At 44.2% G+C, this 17,455-nt stretch overlaps 1 protein-coding gene across 3 annotated transcripts in view; it reads right to left on the bottom strand.

Annotated features, from left to right (window-relative positions):
- LOC129811628 (ryanodine receptor 3-like) overlaps positions 1 to 17,455 on the bottom strand; it is a 153,750-nt gene that overhangs the window by 83,038 nt on the left and 53,257 nt on the right. For all 3 annotated transcript variants that reach the window (XM_055863081.1, XM_055863082.1, XM_055863083.1), the window contains exons 3-10: positions 14,575 to 14,679; positions 4,964 to 5,038; positions 4,663 to 4,741; positions 3,887 to 3,999; positions 2,732 to 2,831; positions 2,535 to 2,628; positions 974 to 1,048; positions 394 to 550 (exon numbers count right to left, since the gene is read on the bottom strand). In XM_055863081.1, coding sequence (XP_055719056.1) covers positions 394 to 550; positions 974 to 1,048; positions 2,535 to 2,628; positions 2,732 to 2,831; positions 3,887 to 3,999; positions 4,663 to 4,741; positions 4,964 to 5,038; positions 14,575 to 14,679 — 798 coding nt within the window. The remainder of the gene's footprint in view (positions 1 to 393; positions 551 to 973; positions 1,049 to 2,534; positions 2,629 to 2,731; positions 2,832 to 3,886; positions 4,000 to 4,662; positions 4,742 to 4,963; positions 5,039 to 14,574; positions 14,680 to 17,455) is intronic.

Genomic DNA, 17,455 nt, shown 5'->3' with positions numbered 1-17,455 from the left:
TATTATACCTATGATAAACTGCCGCAGTGAAATGGTGGATTACACCATGCTATTGATCCATAGTGAAGAGGTCACTAATTGCGAAGATCACGTCTGAAAGCACCATTACCAAGAATAGACTTAAATACCCTAGTCCAGAATGGTATGGTGCCGCAGGTCCATACATTTTTAGAGAGCAACTTCAGCTAAATGAACCTTTATGGCATGGCTTTAATGTGCTTAATAACTCAAAGAGAGTGTGTGCAATTCATTTGAAAGTCTTTAGAATTGTTCCTAGGACTGTCATATCCTTCCAGTAGCTCTCTGTAAGTGAGTGTGCGGCTAAGTCCTTGACTGTGATGGAAAGGCAAAGTTTGAGAAGTGTGTGTGTGTGAGCTGGTCCTGCACTCTGACCTTGGAGGCTCTAAAGCAGAAGGCAGTGGAGGATGTGTCAGACTTCTCCCGGTCCTGCAGCACCACCCCCCTCTCCTCCGTCAGGGACAGGTAGTGCCCCGTGGTGAGGTGGCGGAGACGGAAGGGCTGGCCCCAGGGAATGTGACTCCCGCTCCAGCTGTCCAGGGGCACACACGCACATACACACACATACACACACAGAATTATACCAACAACAAAAACTACTAATTAGGCACTTATAGTAATATAAGTTACAGTAATATTCTTATGACTAGACATTAACCAGTTTCTCAAATCAAAACAAAATAGCAGATGACACATGGATGACACATTCCAGATCTGAAAGTGCAGGAGAGGAAAGGAATCTTTGAAAGACTACAAATAGTTGGGGTCAAAAAGTTGAAATGACTCAAAGCATCTTGAAATATCAAGGTGAATCAGAGCAGAGGGAGGGAGGAAGAGAGAGAGGTAGGGAGGAAGAGAGAGAAAGAAAGAGATAGACAGATCAGAGGGAGAGAGGGAGGGAGAGACAGAACACATATAGAGAGAAGACGGAGAGGATAAAAAGAGGTGAACTCACCTGATTCTCAGAGGCTCCAGCCTCCACAGAGACCTGGCCTTGGCTCCTGCATTCCCCGTCTCATAGTTCACTATCCTGGGGACACGAGAGGAGCATGAGGTTGACATGTCTGGATCTATGCAATGTTTTATTAAAACTGCCACAGGCTCATAATGATCCTAAAGTCATGTTTTATGACTTTAGCAGGATACCATCTCTGACTGCTTTATTCCCTACAGTCATAGTGATATCAGCTCACAGGAGGTAATACTCAGACTGGGACCTCAGATGAACCAACAGAGCACATCTTTCATCGAGGCCACCCACATAACCAACAGAGACTGAGAGCAACACTGTCTATCACTGATATGGGTGACTGGCTCCAAAGATAAAAGGAATCTTTCATAGCCCTTGGTGACAGTTAGGACTAGGTTTGATGGACCTCCTGAAATTTTGCGTCTTTAAAAAAATGCTTCCTCTATTCAATTTCAAGGACATGACTAAAGGCAAAGTCAAAACTGACAACCAATATGTAATCCTCAGTGAATTATTGCCCCACACACACCGTCCTAAAAATAGACTGTTTGACTGGGAGGAAGATGAAGGGTCATCTCACACGTCTTCGGTGACTGGCTATGTTAACGTTGCTGTGGGCTTCTGCTACTGTTGTCTCGACCCACTTCAGGCCTTGTGTGCCATATCCCTCTGCTACCTTGCTGGCTGTCAGCGCTAGCGCTGTGCGACTATCAATAGCAGGGCGGCCATTTTTCCTGCTCCTGAGACCCAGTGTCAGACTGAGTAGTGACACCAACCTGTTGGACCCACAGGGAATTCAAAACAAACAGTCAGCCAGGTCCACCAAGTTTGATTTTAGGCCCCTTTCACAAAAGACAAAGGAAAAAACAAATTCCTTAAAGAGCCACTTAACAAGCCAATTGGCACAAGTGTTTTTCTGTTGCTCATCAGAAAAGGTTGATCTCAGTCTTGGAGGTGTGTTTCCTGACCGATTCCACGTTTGGTTAATGATGTTAATTTCCCATGAGACACAGTAGACACGGACACATATTTATTTCACTTCCTCATAATCCCCAGAAAGAATCTAAGATCATTTTGAAGTTTTTCCAAGGATGTTTCAGTTGGGCAATTTTACATCAAACTAAGGTGTTTAGTGGGGTATTTCTCAAGTTAAAGAAAATGTGACGTGTCTTATGTAAACAGTCGGAGCTGCTTGAGCAGGTCTGTCGCACTGTATATGCTATTGGATAGAGAGCAATCACCACAGCTTGTCACCCCATGTTAGTGGACAAACGGACATCGTCTAATCAAACCCCGACCTTCATTTAGCCGTTATTGATGCAAGGATGTGCCAAACTCCGTTTTAAACGAGACTGACTTGATGACCAAAACGATCCTATTTAGACTTTGTAGTAAGTTTTGACACCAGAATAACTGTTTGACTCATATCGATGCCACATAGGCCGTTTTTCAAAGGGATTAGCTGCTTTTAACAGGAAGCCGCTCTTTAACTCCTGAAGACTCATCGCGTTTAGTCTTACAGCTGTTTCCCAGTTGTGTGACTTACCTCTGTTGCTCATCACTCTGGTCGGAACCTGGGATGGTCAGAACTTCATCATGACCGTGGAACAGACGCAACACATGGCCACCCAGCAGATAACCTATTGGAGGATGGATTAACAGCACCTTTAATTGATACCCATACATTTCAAACAACATTATAAGCCAGTTTAGCAGTGAAACGAAACTAACAGTTGGACATACCCTCCTCCACGTTGCTGCCTGAGCAGGTGGGGTGGACATTCCACAGAGTCTGCATGAAGGACGCGTCCACCTGGATGTTGCCATTGGAGATGGACAGGTGCTGGTGGGGACAGAGAAACATTATGTTACACACACCATCAATAACTACATTACAGGACATAAACTACCGTTAGCCTATACTGCAGGAGCCATGTCAAATACACAGTTTGATTCAAGGCATTGAGCCAGGCTACAACTCAGAGGTTTGTCCATGCATGCAAGCTATTGCTGCAGTAGATTTAGAGTCATTCATCAACCTGGAGAGAAGCTGGCACTGGAGAGACAACAGCACTGTGAACGTGGGACTGCCAGTTTCTAGAGGGCTGTGTGTGTGTATGTGTGTGTGTGTCTGTATGTGTGTGAGCGTGTATGTGTATGTGTGTGTGGGTTCAGGTGTGCCTGTTGGCGTGTCCGTGCATGGGACATTTCTGCAGCAGATTGTCGCAGGGGAACTCTCCAGCCCTGGACCTGAAGGTGCTGTAGGCCTGGTTAGAGGGAGCGTCTCGCTGGTGACAGCAGCACAGAGAGGAGCTGTGGCAGTAACAGTCACATGAAAGTGGGCCTATAGCCCAGTGAAAGCTGCCGTATCCCTGCTTAATTCCCATAAACATGGGCTTGGCTTGGCTGGGCTGGCTGTTGTTACACTCTCCCTGCATCATTCTGGAGATGTTTTCCAGGAATAGCATGCCACAAGGCCCTGAGGCCCACACAGTGGAATAACAGAGGGGTCTGGGAGATGGTCATAGATGGGCCTGATGAGGAACAGGGGAGCAGGGTTTGCCAGGCCACACAGTGTAGGAAAGGTGGGATAGGGAACAGAGCAAGATAGGGTATAGTAGGTATTCAGTTTGACAGTGCTGCTCTCTCCCTCCCAGCTCTCCGTACGTAACCTTCTCCTGCTCTTTCTTAGCTTCCTGTCCCCAATATCTCGTCTTCTTTACTGGACAGAGGGAGCTGAGTGGGAGGGAGACACCTTCAGTCCGAGATCTACAATTCATGGCTCATCCTACTGGATTGAATGGCATAATGGTTCTGTGAAATGGGGCTGGAAACATTTAATAGCCTATCATATAAACTATTCTTAATAAGACGTTTATAGACTGAGGGAGTACTCACAAGGTATCGTTCCGATGACACGCTGACGAGGATGAGGTCATCACCGATGCGCACTTTCTCGCCCTCTGACCTCTGTTTGGAGGCAGGATGGATGGTCCACCAACAGGCTTCACCTGCAGGAACACAGAGAGACTGGTGGGGACACATGCTGGTGGGGACTGGTGGGGACACATGCCTGCACAATGTTGATTACAACTCTATGATCTACATACACAGGTGATTGAGACTCAGATTACAATGGTGAAAGCAACACACACACACACACACACACACACACACACACACACACACACACACACACACACACACACACACACGCACGCACGCACGCACAGCACAGACACAAATTAGATTTGACACACAAATGTATTCACACAAACACTAATATATGCCCACTCACACTCATCAACATGCAAGCACCATAGCAACCAGCTTTCCAATACGTGGACAGCCAAACCATCTTTTACATCTCTATGAGACAAATTAGCTGAGCCTCGACATCGTAACATAGAGCACATCTAAGACATTTATTTCAGTCTGCTAGGAATGTTTTCAGAGATATCCTACGGAATAAATGACTTGACACAAAATCTCTGCAAATGTGGAACATTTTTTACAGTATCCGAACTGAAAGTCCCTCTTTTCGTGCAGTGCTTAGGAGAATCTGAAATGAACACTGGGGCAGGTGAAATCCCATGAGTCAGTCCCAATCAGAATCCCAGCTAAGAGAGTGACTGTGTGATAGTGAGAGTAGAGACAGATAGAGGAGGTTTTACCTGTTGAGTCCTCCTGCAGCCCCACATCAAAGGACAGCTTATCTGTCTGTGACCTTGATGTCTTTAAACAGGTCAGATACTGGAACGGATAGATAGACAACAAAACAACATAAAAGAGCTGATCAAAAGAGGCACACAACTCCGGTGTCACATTCAGAACTGGAACAAATGTCACTAGGACATGTGCAACAAATGTTCAGATAAACTGTCGTAACTATGAAACAGTAACACATGGAGTAATGAGAAAACAATACATTTTCCTTGGGTAATGGATGAGTGAGTGTGTGTGGTGTACCCTCACCATAGCGCTGAAGGAGTGCCTCAGGAGGATAGCGTGTCCATACAGAAGTGTCCTGTGTCCACCCCCCTGGGCCGCCTGCGGAGACAGAACACCACCCATCACACACAAGACACACTGTCAGACAGAATGTCCCCTGTGGCCATTCGCTCTCTGTCCTTTTCTCTCTCTCTCTCTCCCTTTCTCTATCTCTCCTTTTCTCTATTTCTCTCACTCTTCTCTCTCTCTCAATCTCATCTCTCTCTTTATCTGCATCTATCTGCATCATAGTGGGAGAACCAAGACTCTGGCTCATGATGATGACCTCAAGCAAGGCAGGGGTGACCTCACACAATGCAGGGGCCACAGACTGACCCAGCCTGCCCCTGTCAGCCTGTCCTCTCCTCTTGGACGACTGTCCTGCTGTCCACAACACAATACTGAAGGCATGCAGTCAGATGTGTCACTCAGGGGAGACGCCTGCTTCCTGTATCCATGGAGCAGAATACAGATTATCATCATCACATGACTACAGGTGTAGGGAATGGGAGGTGAGAGAGAGAGAGAGTGAGAGCTCTCTGCCTCTAATGAGTCAGTAACAGAGACTTTTTGTTACAGTAAGAAGGCTCTGGTTTGTGATATTAGAGAGAGCTAGGAAGGAACGACACAAACGGGTTCCACTCTGGTTCCACTCTGGTTCCACAGTGGTTTGAGGAGATGCATAGGGGTAAGAGTGATGTGACGTCACGGTCTTGGGCTCTGCTTGCAAACCTGTCCCTACTTTTTTCAGGCAACATTGTGTTACTCACCTTTCTTATGAGCCTCTATGGAGCAGTAAGATAAGAGAGAGTTACATTACTGAGAATGTGCTGTAAGTTAAACAAAAATGTCTGTCCTATCCACAGTACACTGTGTATAGTCCTTGTCGGTCTATTCACAGATAGTGACGTGCTGTGTAAGATCTTATTTGTAACGTACTTGATTTTGCATGCCAGTGTTTCTTAGTCCAAACAAACCGTGCAACATCTATCTACGCTGCTATTTGCTAAGACAATAGTCTCCAGTTCAATGCAGTTGCCATGGGTTATATAGACTGCAGCAGTACCAGCACCATGCCAGGCTGTTCTACTTCATGTGGGAGAGAGTCTAATAGGCATCAGGCATATCCAGCTGCATTCTCCCCAACACAACCAGAGAAAACTACACCAGCTCTTAACATTTCTTATCCTAACCTCATACCATCCAAAGCTCTGGCAGGTTCAGATTCCCCTGTCCCTAGTGTCCCTAGTGTCCCTAGTGTTCCTAGTGTCCCTAGTGTCCCTAGTGTCCCTGGTGTCCATAGTGTCCATAGTGTCCCTACTGTCCCTACTGTCCCTAGTGTCCCTACTGTCGTGTCCCTGGCCCACTGTCCCAGAAGGGGAAAGGCTGATCAAAATGGGGGGAAAACCGATTTCACCCACACAGCTGTTGCCGGGATATGACATGCTGACATCAATTGAAGAAGTGTGACCTTTAGCAGCACGTCACCCCACTGCGTTTACCCAGCAGCCACCAGAGGGACAGAGGCAGACTGGCACAAAGAGGTGGCACTGAAATACCGCTGCACACGTCGCCCTGCCAGAGGGTATAAGCCTCACCCTGCCTTACCCTGGGCACTTCAGTCACTGACTCTGATTGTTTGAACTTTGATCCAAAACCCTGTGAACAAAGTGATGAAATCACAAGTGTGTTCAGCACTCTATTTGGATGAGTTAGAACAGCCTCACTCCAAACTCAATTTGGGGTCACTTGCTGAAATGGTGCTAGCTAGCTGACTTAATGGCTTTGATAGCTGACTTAATGGTTTTCTGAGCATTGTGTTTTCACCGTTTACAAGATCTATGAGACTGATAACTCTCAAACAAACACAATATTAGTCCAAAATACCATTAATAAGACCCTATTCCACTTTGAGGAACCCCTATATATAAGTTGAGACCAGCTGAATAAATGAATAAGTTCTTCCTTCTGTGAGTCGATACCCTCATTGTAGCTCATCAGCTCCACGACACTATTGATTCCTGAAACATAACATACAGCATTCAACTACCATTAGTGTTTCCTCCGTTGACATTTCAGAGCAGGAATAGAGGAGTGGAGAGCTAAGGGTTATTGATTAAAGATACATGTGAGGAGAGAGAATTTACAGAGACGTAACATACTGTAGTGTTAAAACGTTTTATCCAGACCAGATCTGAATCCGTCTACACATCATTCCTTAGAGAGAGGATAGTCCATCAAGGAGAAACAGTGATTAGAGTACACTGTAGGATTACAATCGGACATAAATACTGGTTAACCCATGGCCTTCCCTTTGGTCATGTTGAACTAGTCTAGCAAGTCATGTTAAGTTAATACACAAGTGTAAATGCAAGAGGGGTGAGAGTGGCACCTAGAAAGCAGCTTAGCTACCGCAAACCAGCAGTTTCACTTGACAATGTTTCACTAAGCTTTAAAGGGACATTAAGCTCTCATGAAGGTCCAGTCTGCCTGTGCTTTGCATGATCTCTTTCCAAAGAGCTTTTCCAGTTCACACAGCTGTGGCAGAACCAATGGGGCTTGATTAGTTAATTCCCATACATTGGGAGTCCAGTGTGGTCACTAGGCTGCAGCTTTGACAAAGTCCATTTATCTTTGAACTCAACTCAATTAGTATGAAGCTCCACCCTTCAAATTATGGAAATTCTTAATAGATTATTATACGTTTGGCAAGGCAACAACGAGTTAGCTAAAGCAGAAACAGACTGGTAGCCTGTCTAGGGGTTGCTTCACTTCACAAATATAAGAATGTTTTTTTTATCCCTCTAAATGTCAGTGCTCTGACTTCTGGATTTATAATAAATGTAATGTAGGGCACTATTGTATGTCTTAAGTTTGTTGGTGCCGATAGAGATGGCAGCTTCGCTTCTAGTCCTTAGAAAACTGTGCAGTATTTGTTTTTTTAATGTATTATTTCTTACATTGTTAGCCCAGAAAACCTTAAGTGTTATTACATACAGCCGGGAAGAACTATTGGATATCAGAGAGACGTTAACTTACCAGCACAACCAGAACTATGACCAGGAATACGACTTTCCCAAAGCGGATCCTTTGTCTGCACCTCCCAAGGCATTTTAACTGATTCCAGAGTCCGACCCAAAACAACCCTGCCGGAGGAGAGGGTGCCGGAGCGTTCTTTTCGTGAGGCTTCGGACCATCCACCGCTTCTGAGTATATTACTCACTAATGTCCAGTCCCTAGTTAACAAAGTCGATGAAATCAGGGCAAGCGTTGCTTTCCAAAGAGATATTCGGGATTATAACATACTCTGTTTCACGGAAAATTGGCTAGCTGGGGACATGCTGTCGGACAGCCAACGGGATTTTCAGTGCATCGCGCCAACAGGAATAAACATCTCTCCGGTAAGAAGGGCGGGGGTGTATGTTTCATGATTAACGACTCATGGTGTAATTGTAACAACATACAGGAACTCAAGTCCTTTTGTTCCCCTGACCTAGAATTCCTCACAATCAATTGCCAACCGTATTATCTCCGAAGAGAACTCTCCTCAGTTATCGTCACAGCTGTGTATATCCCCCCGCAAGCAGATACCAAGACGGCTATCAAGGAACTTTGCTGGACTTTATGCAAAGTGGAAACCATATATCCTGAGGCCGCATTTATTGTAGCTGGGGATTTCAACAAAGCTAATTTGAGAACAAGGCTACCTAAATTCTATTAGCATATCAATTGCAGTACTCGAGCGAGTAACAAGCTCGACCATTGCTACTCTAACTTCCACGATGCATACAAGGCCCTCCCCACCCTTCTTTTGGCAAATCTGACCATGACTCCATCTTGTTCCTCCCCTCCTATTGGCAGAAACTAAAACAGGAAGTGCCCGTGCTTAGGTCTACCCAACGCTGGTCTGACCAATCGGATTCCACGCATCAAGATTGCTTCGATCACATGGACTGGGATATGTTCCGGGTAGCCTCAGACAATAACATTGATGTATACGCTGACTCTGTGAGCGAGTTTATAAGAAAGTGTATAGGAGTACCCACTGTGACTATTAAAATCTTCCCTAACCAGAAACCGTGGATTGATGGCAGCATTCGCATAAAACTGAAAGCACGAACCACCGCATTTAATCATGGCAAGGCAACTGGAAACATGGCCGAATACAAACTGTGTAGTTATTCCCTCCGTAAGGCAATCAAACAGGCAAAACATCAGTATAGAGACAAAGTGGAGTCGCAATTCAATGGCTCAAGCACAAGACGTATGTGGCAGGGTCTACAGGCAAACACTGATTACAAAAAGAAAACCAGCCCCTTCACGGACATCGAAGTCGTGCTTCCAGACAAATTAAACAACTTCTTTGCGTACTTTGAGGACAATACAGTGACACCGACGCGGCCCGCTACCAAAGACTGTGGGCTCTCCTTCTCCGTGGCCGATGTGAGTAAAATATTTCAACGTGTTAACCCTCGCAAGGCTGCCGGCCCAGACGGCATCCCTAGCCGCGTCCTCAGAGCATGCGCAGACCAGCTGGCTGGTGTGTTTACGGACATATTCAATCAATCCCTATCCCAGTCTGCTGTCCCCACATGCTTCAAGATGGCCACCATTGTTCCTGTTCCCAAGAAAGCTAAGGTAAATGAACTAAATGACTATCACCCCGTAGAACTCACTTCTGTCATCATGAAGTACTTTGAGAGACTAGTCAAGGATCATATCAACTCCACCTTACCTGTCACCCTAGACCCACTCCAATTTGCTTACACTCAAAACTCATCATTAAGCTTGAGACCCTGGGTGTCGACCCCACCCTGTGCAACTGGGTCCTGGACTTCCTGATGGGCCGCCCCCAGGTGGTGAAGGTAGGAAACAACATCTACACTCTTCTGATCCTCAACACTAGGGCCCCACAAGGGTGTGTTCTCCTGTACTCCCTGTTCACCGATGACTGCCTGGCCATGCACACCTCCAATTCAATCATCAAGTTTGCAGACGACACCAAAGTGTTAGGCTTGATTAGCAACAATGACGAGACAGCATACGGGGAGGAGGTGAGGGCCCTCGGAGTGTGGTGTCAGGAAAATAATCTCTCACTCAATGTCAGCAAAACAAAAAAGATGATCGTGGACTTCAGGAAACAGCGAAGGGAGCACCCCCATATCCACATCGACGGAACAGCAGTAGAAAAGGTTAAAAGTTCCTCGGTGTACACATCACTGAAATGGTCCATGCACACAGACAGTGTGGTGAAGAAGGCGCAACAACGCCTCTTCAAACTCAGGAGGCTGAAAAAATTGGGCTTGTCACCGAAAACCCTCACTAACTTTTACAGGTACACAATTGAGCATCCTGTCGGGCTGTATCACCGACTGGTACGGCAACTGATCCGCCCTCAACCGCAGGGCTCTCCAGAGGGTGGTGCGGTCTGCACAACGCATCACCCTCCAGGACACCTACAACACCCGATGTCACAGGTAGGCCAAAAAGATAATCAAGGACAATAACCACCCGAGCCACTACCTGTTCACCCTGCTTCCATCCAGAAGGCGAGGTCAGTACAGGTGCATCAAAGCTGGGAGAGATTGAAAAACAGCTTCTATCTCAAGGCCATCAGATTGTTAAACAGCCACCACTAGCACAGAGAGGCGGCTGCCTACCTACAGACTTGATAGCATTGTCCACTATAATAAATAGAACACTAGTCACTTTAATAATGCCACTGTATCCTTCACTATCTATTCTTTACTATTTATTGCATCTTAGCCGCTCTGTCACTGCTCATCCATATATTTTACACTTATATATTCTTATCCCATTCTTTTACTAGATTGTGTGTATTAGGTTTTGTTGTGGAATTGTTAGATATTACCTGTTAGATACTGCTGCACTGTCGGATCTTGAAGCATAAGCATTTTGCTACACTCTCAATAACACCTGCTAACCATGTGTATGTGAGCAATAAAATTTGATTTGATTTGAGGTGTAGAATGTGTAAACAGGTAATCATTTGTTGGTAAAATTCAATGATTCTGGACTTCAAAACATAACTCTAAATCCCCTAAGGAATGAATGAAGACTGACATTGATCTGATGTTAATTCAGGATAGGTGTAGAATGTTCTCTTTGGCCAGGAGAAATGTGAGCAGTAACAGTTGAACAAAGTCTATACTCAGATCCATTTGTCTTTGTCATGTTTGCTAAGTGCTGTGACACAATTGATTTACTTGTTTAACCAAATAAATCCATAATGGCAGTCATTTCAGCAGCATACACATTCACGTTTTCATATAAAAAACACTAGCATTCTGTGGGGAACCTATTTGCTTCACTGAAGGGACTATCATATCCCTAGGAGACATATGAAAATGGGAGAGCAAGCTGCTGAACAGCAATGCATTAGAGAGGTGACAGGAGAGGAGAATGGAATGAATGGTGAACATACCCATCGGTCCTTGCCTTGAGGCTAACAGGTAGAGAGATTAACAGAGCACAATGGATGAACATAGCAATGCAAACAGTACAGATCTTTCACAGCTGATCAATGAAAGCAAAAGACAATGTTTGCAATGTTACTTTTAACAAAGAAGATTGCATCGAATAAGATCATTATCAGTGTCAGAAATGCATTATCTGTCTATTAGAATACATTAGAGAACGACTGACAACAGAACAATAAGATGATACATGATCTAGTAATTACACTTCCTCGCTCTCTCTACACTTACAATATACTCTTATCTATTGGATTAATAATGTACAAAAATACAACATGCTGCATCTGGTAATGAACTACAACAATCTCGCATATTAATTTCAGGAAAGTGCATAAATGAGATCAGTAAACCACTGCAACCTGGAAAAAGTGCAATGTCATACTACAGTACAATGGATGAGAAATTAGCATATGTTCATATCTGCCCCGCTCCTTCCTCTGAAACATGAAACATTACATTTTAGGACATGCACTGTTTAGGATGTTCCCTGCAAGAGGAGCATGGAGAGAGAAACTTGGTCATGCTGTGTTTCAAATCAAATCAAATCGTATTTGTCACATGCGCCGAATACAACAGCTGTAGACCTTACCATAAAATGCTTACTTACAAGCCCTTAACCAACAATGCAGTTCAAGAAATAGAGTGAATACAATATTTACCAAATAAACTGCCTGTTCATTCATGACTGCGTGGCCACGTATGCCTCCAACTCAATCATCAAGTTTGCAGACGACACCAAAGTGGTAGGCCTGATTACCAACAATGACGACACAGCCTACAGGGAGGAGGTGAGGGCCCTTGGAGTGTGGTGCCAGGAAAATAACCTCTCACCCAACATCAACAAAAAAACAGTGCCTCTTCAACCTCAGGAGGCTGTAGAAATTTGGCTTGGCACCTAAAACCCTCACAAACTTTTACAGATGCACAATTGAGAGCATCCTGTCGGGCTCTCCAGAGGGTGGTGCAGTCTGCCCAACGTATCATCAAGGGCAAACTACCTGCTCTCCAGGACACCTTCAGCACCCGATGTCACAGGAAGGCCAAAAAGATCATCAAGGACAACAGCCACCCGAGCCACTGCCTGTTCACCCCGCTATCATCCAGAAGGCGAGGTCAGTACAGGTGCATCAAAGCTGGGACTGAGAGACTGAAAAACAGCTTCTACCTCAAGTCCATCAGACTGTTAAATAGCCATCACTAGCACATTAGAGGCTGCTGCCCTATATACATAGACTTGAAACCACTGGCCACTTTAATAATTTAAACACTAGTCACTTTAATAATTTTTTACATATTTTGCATTACTCCTCTCATATGTATATAGTGTATTCTGTCATATTCTACTGTATATTAGTCTATGCCGCGCTGACATTGCTCGTCCAAATATTTATATATGCTTAATTCCATTCCTTTACTTTAGATTGTGTGTATTGTTAGATATTACTTGTTAGATATTACTGCACTTTGGAGCTAGAAACACAAGCATTTCGCTCCTCCTGCAATAACGTCTGCTAAACATGTGTATGTGACAAATAACATTTGATTTGAATTTGATTTGCATACAGGATGCATGTTTTGGAACATTTTAATTCTGTATATTTGTATTCTTCCTTTCACTCTGTCATTTAGGTTACTATTGATCCATCCTCAGTTTTCTCCCATCACAGCCATTGAAGTCCGTAGCTGTTTTAAAATCACCTTTGTCTTCAAGGTGACATCTCTGAGCAGTTTCCTTCCTGTCCTGCAGCTCAGTTCAAAAGGACCACTTTTGATGTATCTGGGTGGTTTAATACATCATCCACAGCATGATTATTAACTTGACCATGCTTAAAGAGATTCAATGTCTGATTTGTTATTGTCACCCATCTACCAATCACTGCCCTTCTTTGAGGCTTTCTGAAAGCTCCCTGGTCTTTGTAGTTGAATCTTGCCATAGATCACAAGCACATTTGGAAAAGAGACCTACGTCTCAATATGTCATCTTTGTCAAAATAAAGGTTAAATAAAAATCTGTGCTGGAAATTCAGTACTCCACAGATGTTGTATGTATGGGAGACAGAGGAATGAGGTAGTCATTAAAAAATCATGTCAATCCATATTATTTCACACAGAGTCTATGTCAATTATTATCTGATTTGTTAAGCCATATTTTATTCCTGAACTAATTTAGGGTTGCCTAAACAAAGGGGGTGCATACTTCTGCAACAACTATATTTAATTTGTATTCATTTGTAAAAACATGTAGAACCATGGTGTGTAGATCAATGACAATTACATTTATTTCAATCCCACTTTGTAAAGCAACAAAATGTGAAAGAATCCAGGGGGGTGTATACTTATGATAGCCACTGTAACTGGCTGTTCAGAGGAGATAGAGGTGGTGTTGAGACCTGCTTTGACTACCAATACACTAGCTATACACACAGATTCAATTGCTATGCAATGGCCATATGAAGGTCCATTCAATGAGATTGCCTCCATTGCCTCAGGTGTGTGTATGTAACGTGTGTGCTGTATATTCTACACCGTGGCTCTGGCATTTGAACTTGTTTGGTTCTCTGTGCATGTTTTACACTACACCAAACGTAGTTACAGTGCAATTCTGCTCTATAGTGAAAATTATAGCATTGAGAATTTGTCCTTTCAGCCTCATTGTTAATCAAATGGACAACTGAGCAGCACAGGGCAGAACCTCTTCAGTAAAGCTGCAATAAGAGGGCAGCGTTCTCCTCCTTCTGATGACTTTCATTCACATTACTATTCATGAAGGGCTCAACCTCCCAGCACCCAGGTCCCCAGGACACTGTAACAGGCCAATTCCTCTCATTCATCCCACTCAAAGAGCATACAAATGTTTGAACATAAACAGGTGGTGCTTGCATCATTATAAAAAACAATTTCACAACATTTCTGTCTCCTCCGACCCTGAAATCCTGTAATTAATTAAATGGAATATGTGAAACGGGGATGTTCAGTAGCTTCCCAGAGGGCTCTCTATGATGTGATGATACCTTCTCTCTGCAGTCTGTCCTGGGGTGGGAGTGTGTCTGGGCGTGTGGAGTGTGTGTATGGATGCTGTGGTAGAAGGACAGTACTCACCCCCTCACTGTTCTGGCCAGTCTTAGCCAGCATCTCCTGCAGGGCCCGCACAGAGAGAGAATGCTCCAGCACAAAGTTACAGATGCACAGGTCTGGAGGGACATACTGGAAGAGACAGAGGGAGGTAGATCGGGTTTAGGGTTGTATGCAGCAGACAATTGCCAGTTACAAGTGAGGTTCAATATAAAATGTAGATTAAATGGAAACCCAGAAAAAATCGTTTGATTGGTCACTACAGATGCCTAGTCCTCAGATTGGTTAGTCACAGATTGTGACTGAGTGTGTTGTTCTTTACTAAGCATTTTTTGTCCATTACACCCATGACTAATAATCATAACAACCATCAACTACAAACACCAGAGATTGATTACACTTGAAAACCATTTTAGATGCCTTCCACATTCCCTCAGCACTGCAGAGTGAGAAACGCAATAACACACATGTCTTTGAAAACATTCAATCAATCGTATTTGATAAGGAAAAGCCTACAGTAATTTATCTATATTGCGTCTCCCAAAATAGTTCTGAATGTCTGTGTAAGTCTGTCCACCTGCTCTACAAGATGCAACTTTTGAAAGCTTCAGTTACTGATAAAACTAACACATATCAACTGACTGGAGGGCCAAATTCATAATTCTATATCATTACAGCAAGTGCCTATAGTATCGGTGTATGTGGATCTTGGCAAATCTAGGGCTTGGAAAGAGAGCATGAATCTGTGAGACCACAGGAGAGAGAGAGAGAGACAGACCGAGGGACAAAGAAACAGAGAGAGTGGAGCACTCATCCTTTCTTCATACAGGACAGGGCAGCAGTCTGACAGAATGAGGCAGAGGGAGATACTTAGGGACCTGCAACACTACAAGATAAATGATGCACAGCAAACACACACTATCCTCCTTTAAGTAGCAGCATGTAAAACTTGGCTAAACTGGTTCACCTTGTTACAGATAAATCTAACTTTAAATTGGAACTTCAGCCGACCTAGTTCTACTCTGCTGTGAACCTACCTGCTTTCTACACTCAGGTAAAACTAAGTTAATTTGTGAAATAATCTAAAGCTGTATCGACGCAGCTATCCATTCTCGAGACATTTTAATTATGCACATTTAAATCATGGTGGAGTATAGATCCAGAGAGCTTGACCAACGGTGCCAGGACAGTGGAGTTACACCAGTAAAACTGACATGATGTGATTTGTAGTGACACATGCCAACATCGGAAGCCCAGTGTCTCTCTTAGGACAGCCTCAAGCATCAGCTTCAGAGATGTCAAAAGGATGTCAAAGTGGCTTAAAGTAACGTACTCAGACATAATGACCTTAATGACCTGCCATTACTAAGGGCATTTTGAGAATTGTCATCACTGTTTTTAGTCAAAACACACACATACGCTATGCTCACACATGCACCCATCCACAAAGCCAGGGGTTACAGCCACAGCAGCACAGACACTGTAAAAGCCCGACGTCCATTTGATCCGCACCCTATTAGAGGACTCTGTGCCAGTTGTTTTTCTTTGACTAGCATTTCCTGGCATGCTGTTGGGGAAACACAATAGAGGGTAGCAGGGAGGAATCTGTGTTGGGGCGCTGGGGGCGTAGGTCTGTGTGTCCTCAATCTGAGAGGGCATATCATGAAGACATATTTAGGGCTGCTTGCCTACACACTGCTCTTTGGTTTATGGCTCATGCTGTGGGAGGGGAGCAGCTAGACCAATGGATCACATATCCCATCTTCTCTGGGGAGGAGGTCCACAAGGTTACATACCACTTTCACTTTGATTACCCCAAGAGATGACCTCTCAATTTAGCTCCTTCATGTTCACCATAATGTCAGAGTACATACTGTGCATTAGTTCAGAAACCTAGAAGTAGTTGACTATATCATCATCTTCATCTTATTTAACAGTTAATTGGCCATTTCATTAGTTAAACATTCACTGTACAATAGCTGTACATTGTTGATTCTATGATGGGGGCTTCAGCTCTCTGGTGATCCTACCACGAGAGAGCTGACGGGGGAGCAGCTAAACATGAATAAACATCAACTGCTAATTCATTGGCTGATTGATGTCCCATTTAAACATGCACCATTTAAATCAACATCCTTGTTGCCTTGTGTATGTCTCCATGCAATGTAAAAAAAGAAAAAATATGTTGATTCAACGTACAATTGTAAGGCAACCAGCTGCAATGGGATTGTGAGTTTGCTCAACAAAAATGTGTGTCTTATTATTATTTATAGCAAACTCACAATCATATTGCAGCTGGTTGCCTTACAATTGTACGTTGAATCAACATACAGTGCATTCAGACAGTATTCAGACCCCTTGACTTTTGTCACATTTTGTTACGTTACGTGAATAAATCCAAGCCATGAGGTCGAAGGAATTGTCCAAAGAGCTCCGAGACAGGATTGTGTCGAGGCACAGATCTGGGGAAGGGTACCAAAACATTTCTGCAGCATTGAAGGTCCCCAAGAACACAGTGGTCTCCATCATTCTTAAATGGAAGAAGTTTGGAACCACTGAGACTCTTCCTAGAGCTGGCCGCCTGGCCAAACTGAGCAATCGGGGAGAAGGGCCTTGGTCAGGGAGGTGACCAAGAACCCGATAATTACTCTGACAGAGCTCCAGAGTTCCTCTGTGGAGATGGGAGAACCTTTCAGAAGGACAACTATCTCTGTAGCATTCCAACAATCAGGCTTTTATGATAGAGTGGCCAGAGCCCGGACTTGAACCCGATTGAACATCTCTGGAGAGACCTGAAAATAGTTGTGCAGCAATGTTCCCCATCCAACCTTACAGAGCTTGAGGGGATCTGCAGAGAAGAATGGGAAAAACTCCCCAAATACAGGTGTGCCAAGCTTGTAGCATCATA

This window comes from Salvelinus fontinalis, chromosome 15 (genome assembly GCF_029448725.1).
Source record: "Salvelinus fontinalis isolate EN_2023a chromosome 15, ASM2944872v1, whole genome shotgun sequence".
In the NCBI taxonomy this organism is placed as follows: Eukaryota; Metazoa; Chordata; class Actinopteri; order Salmoniformes; family Salmonidae; genus Salvelinus; species Salvelinus fontinalis.
This window is presented reverse-complemented; position numbering and strand designations above follow the sequence as displayed.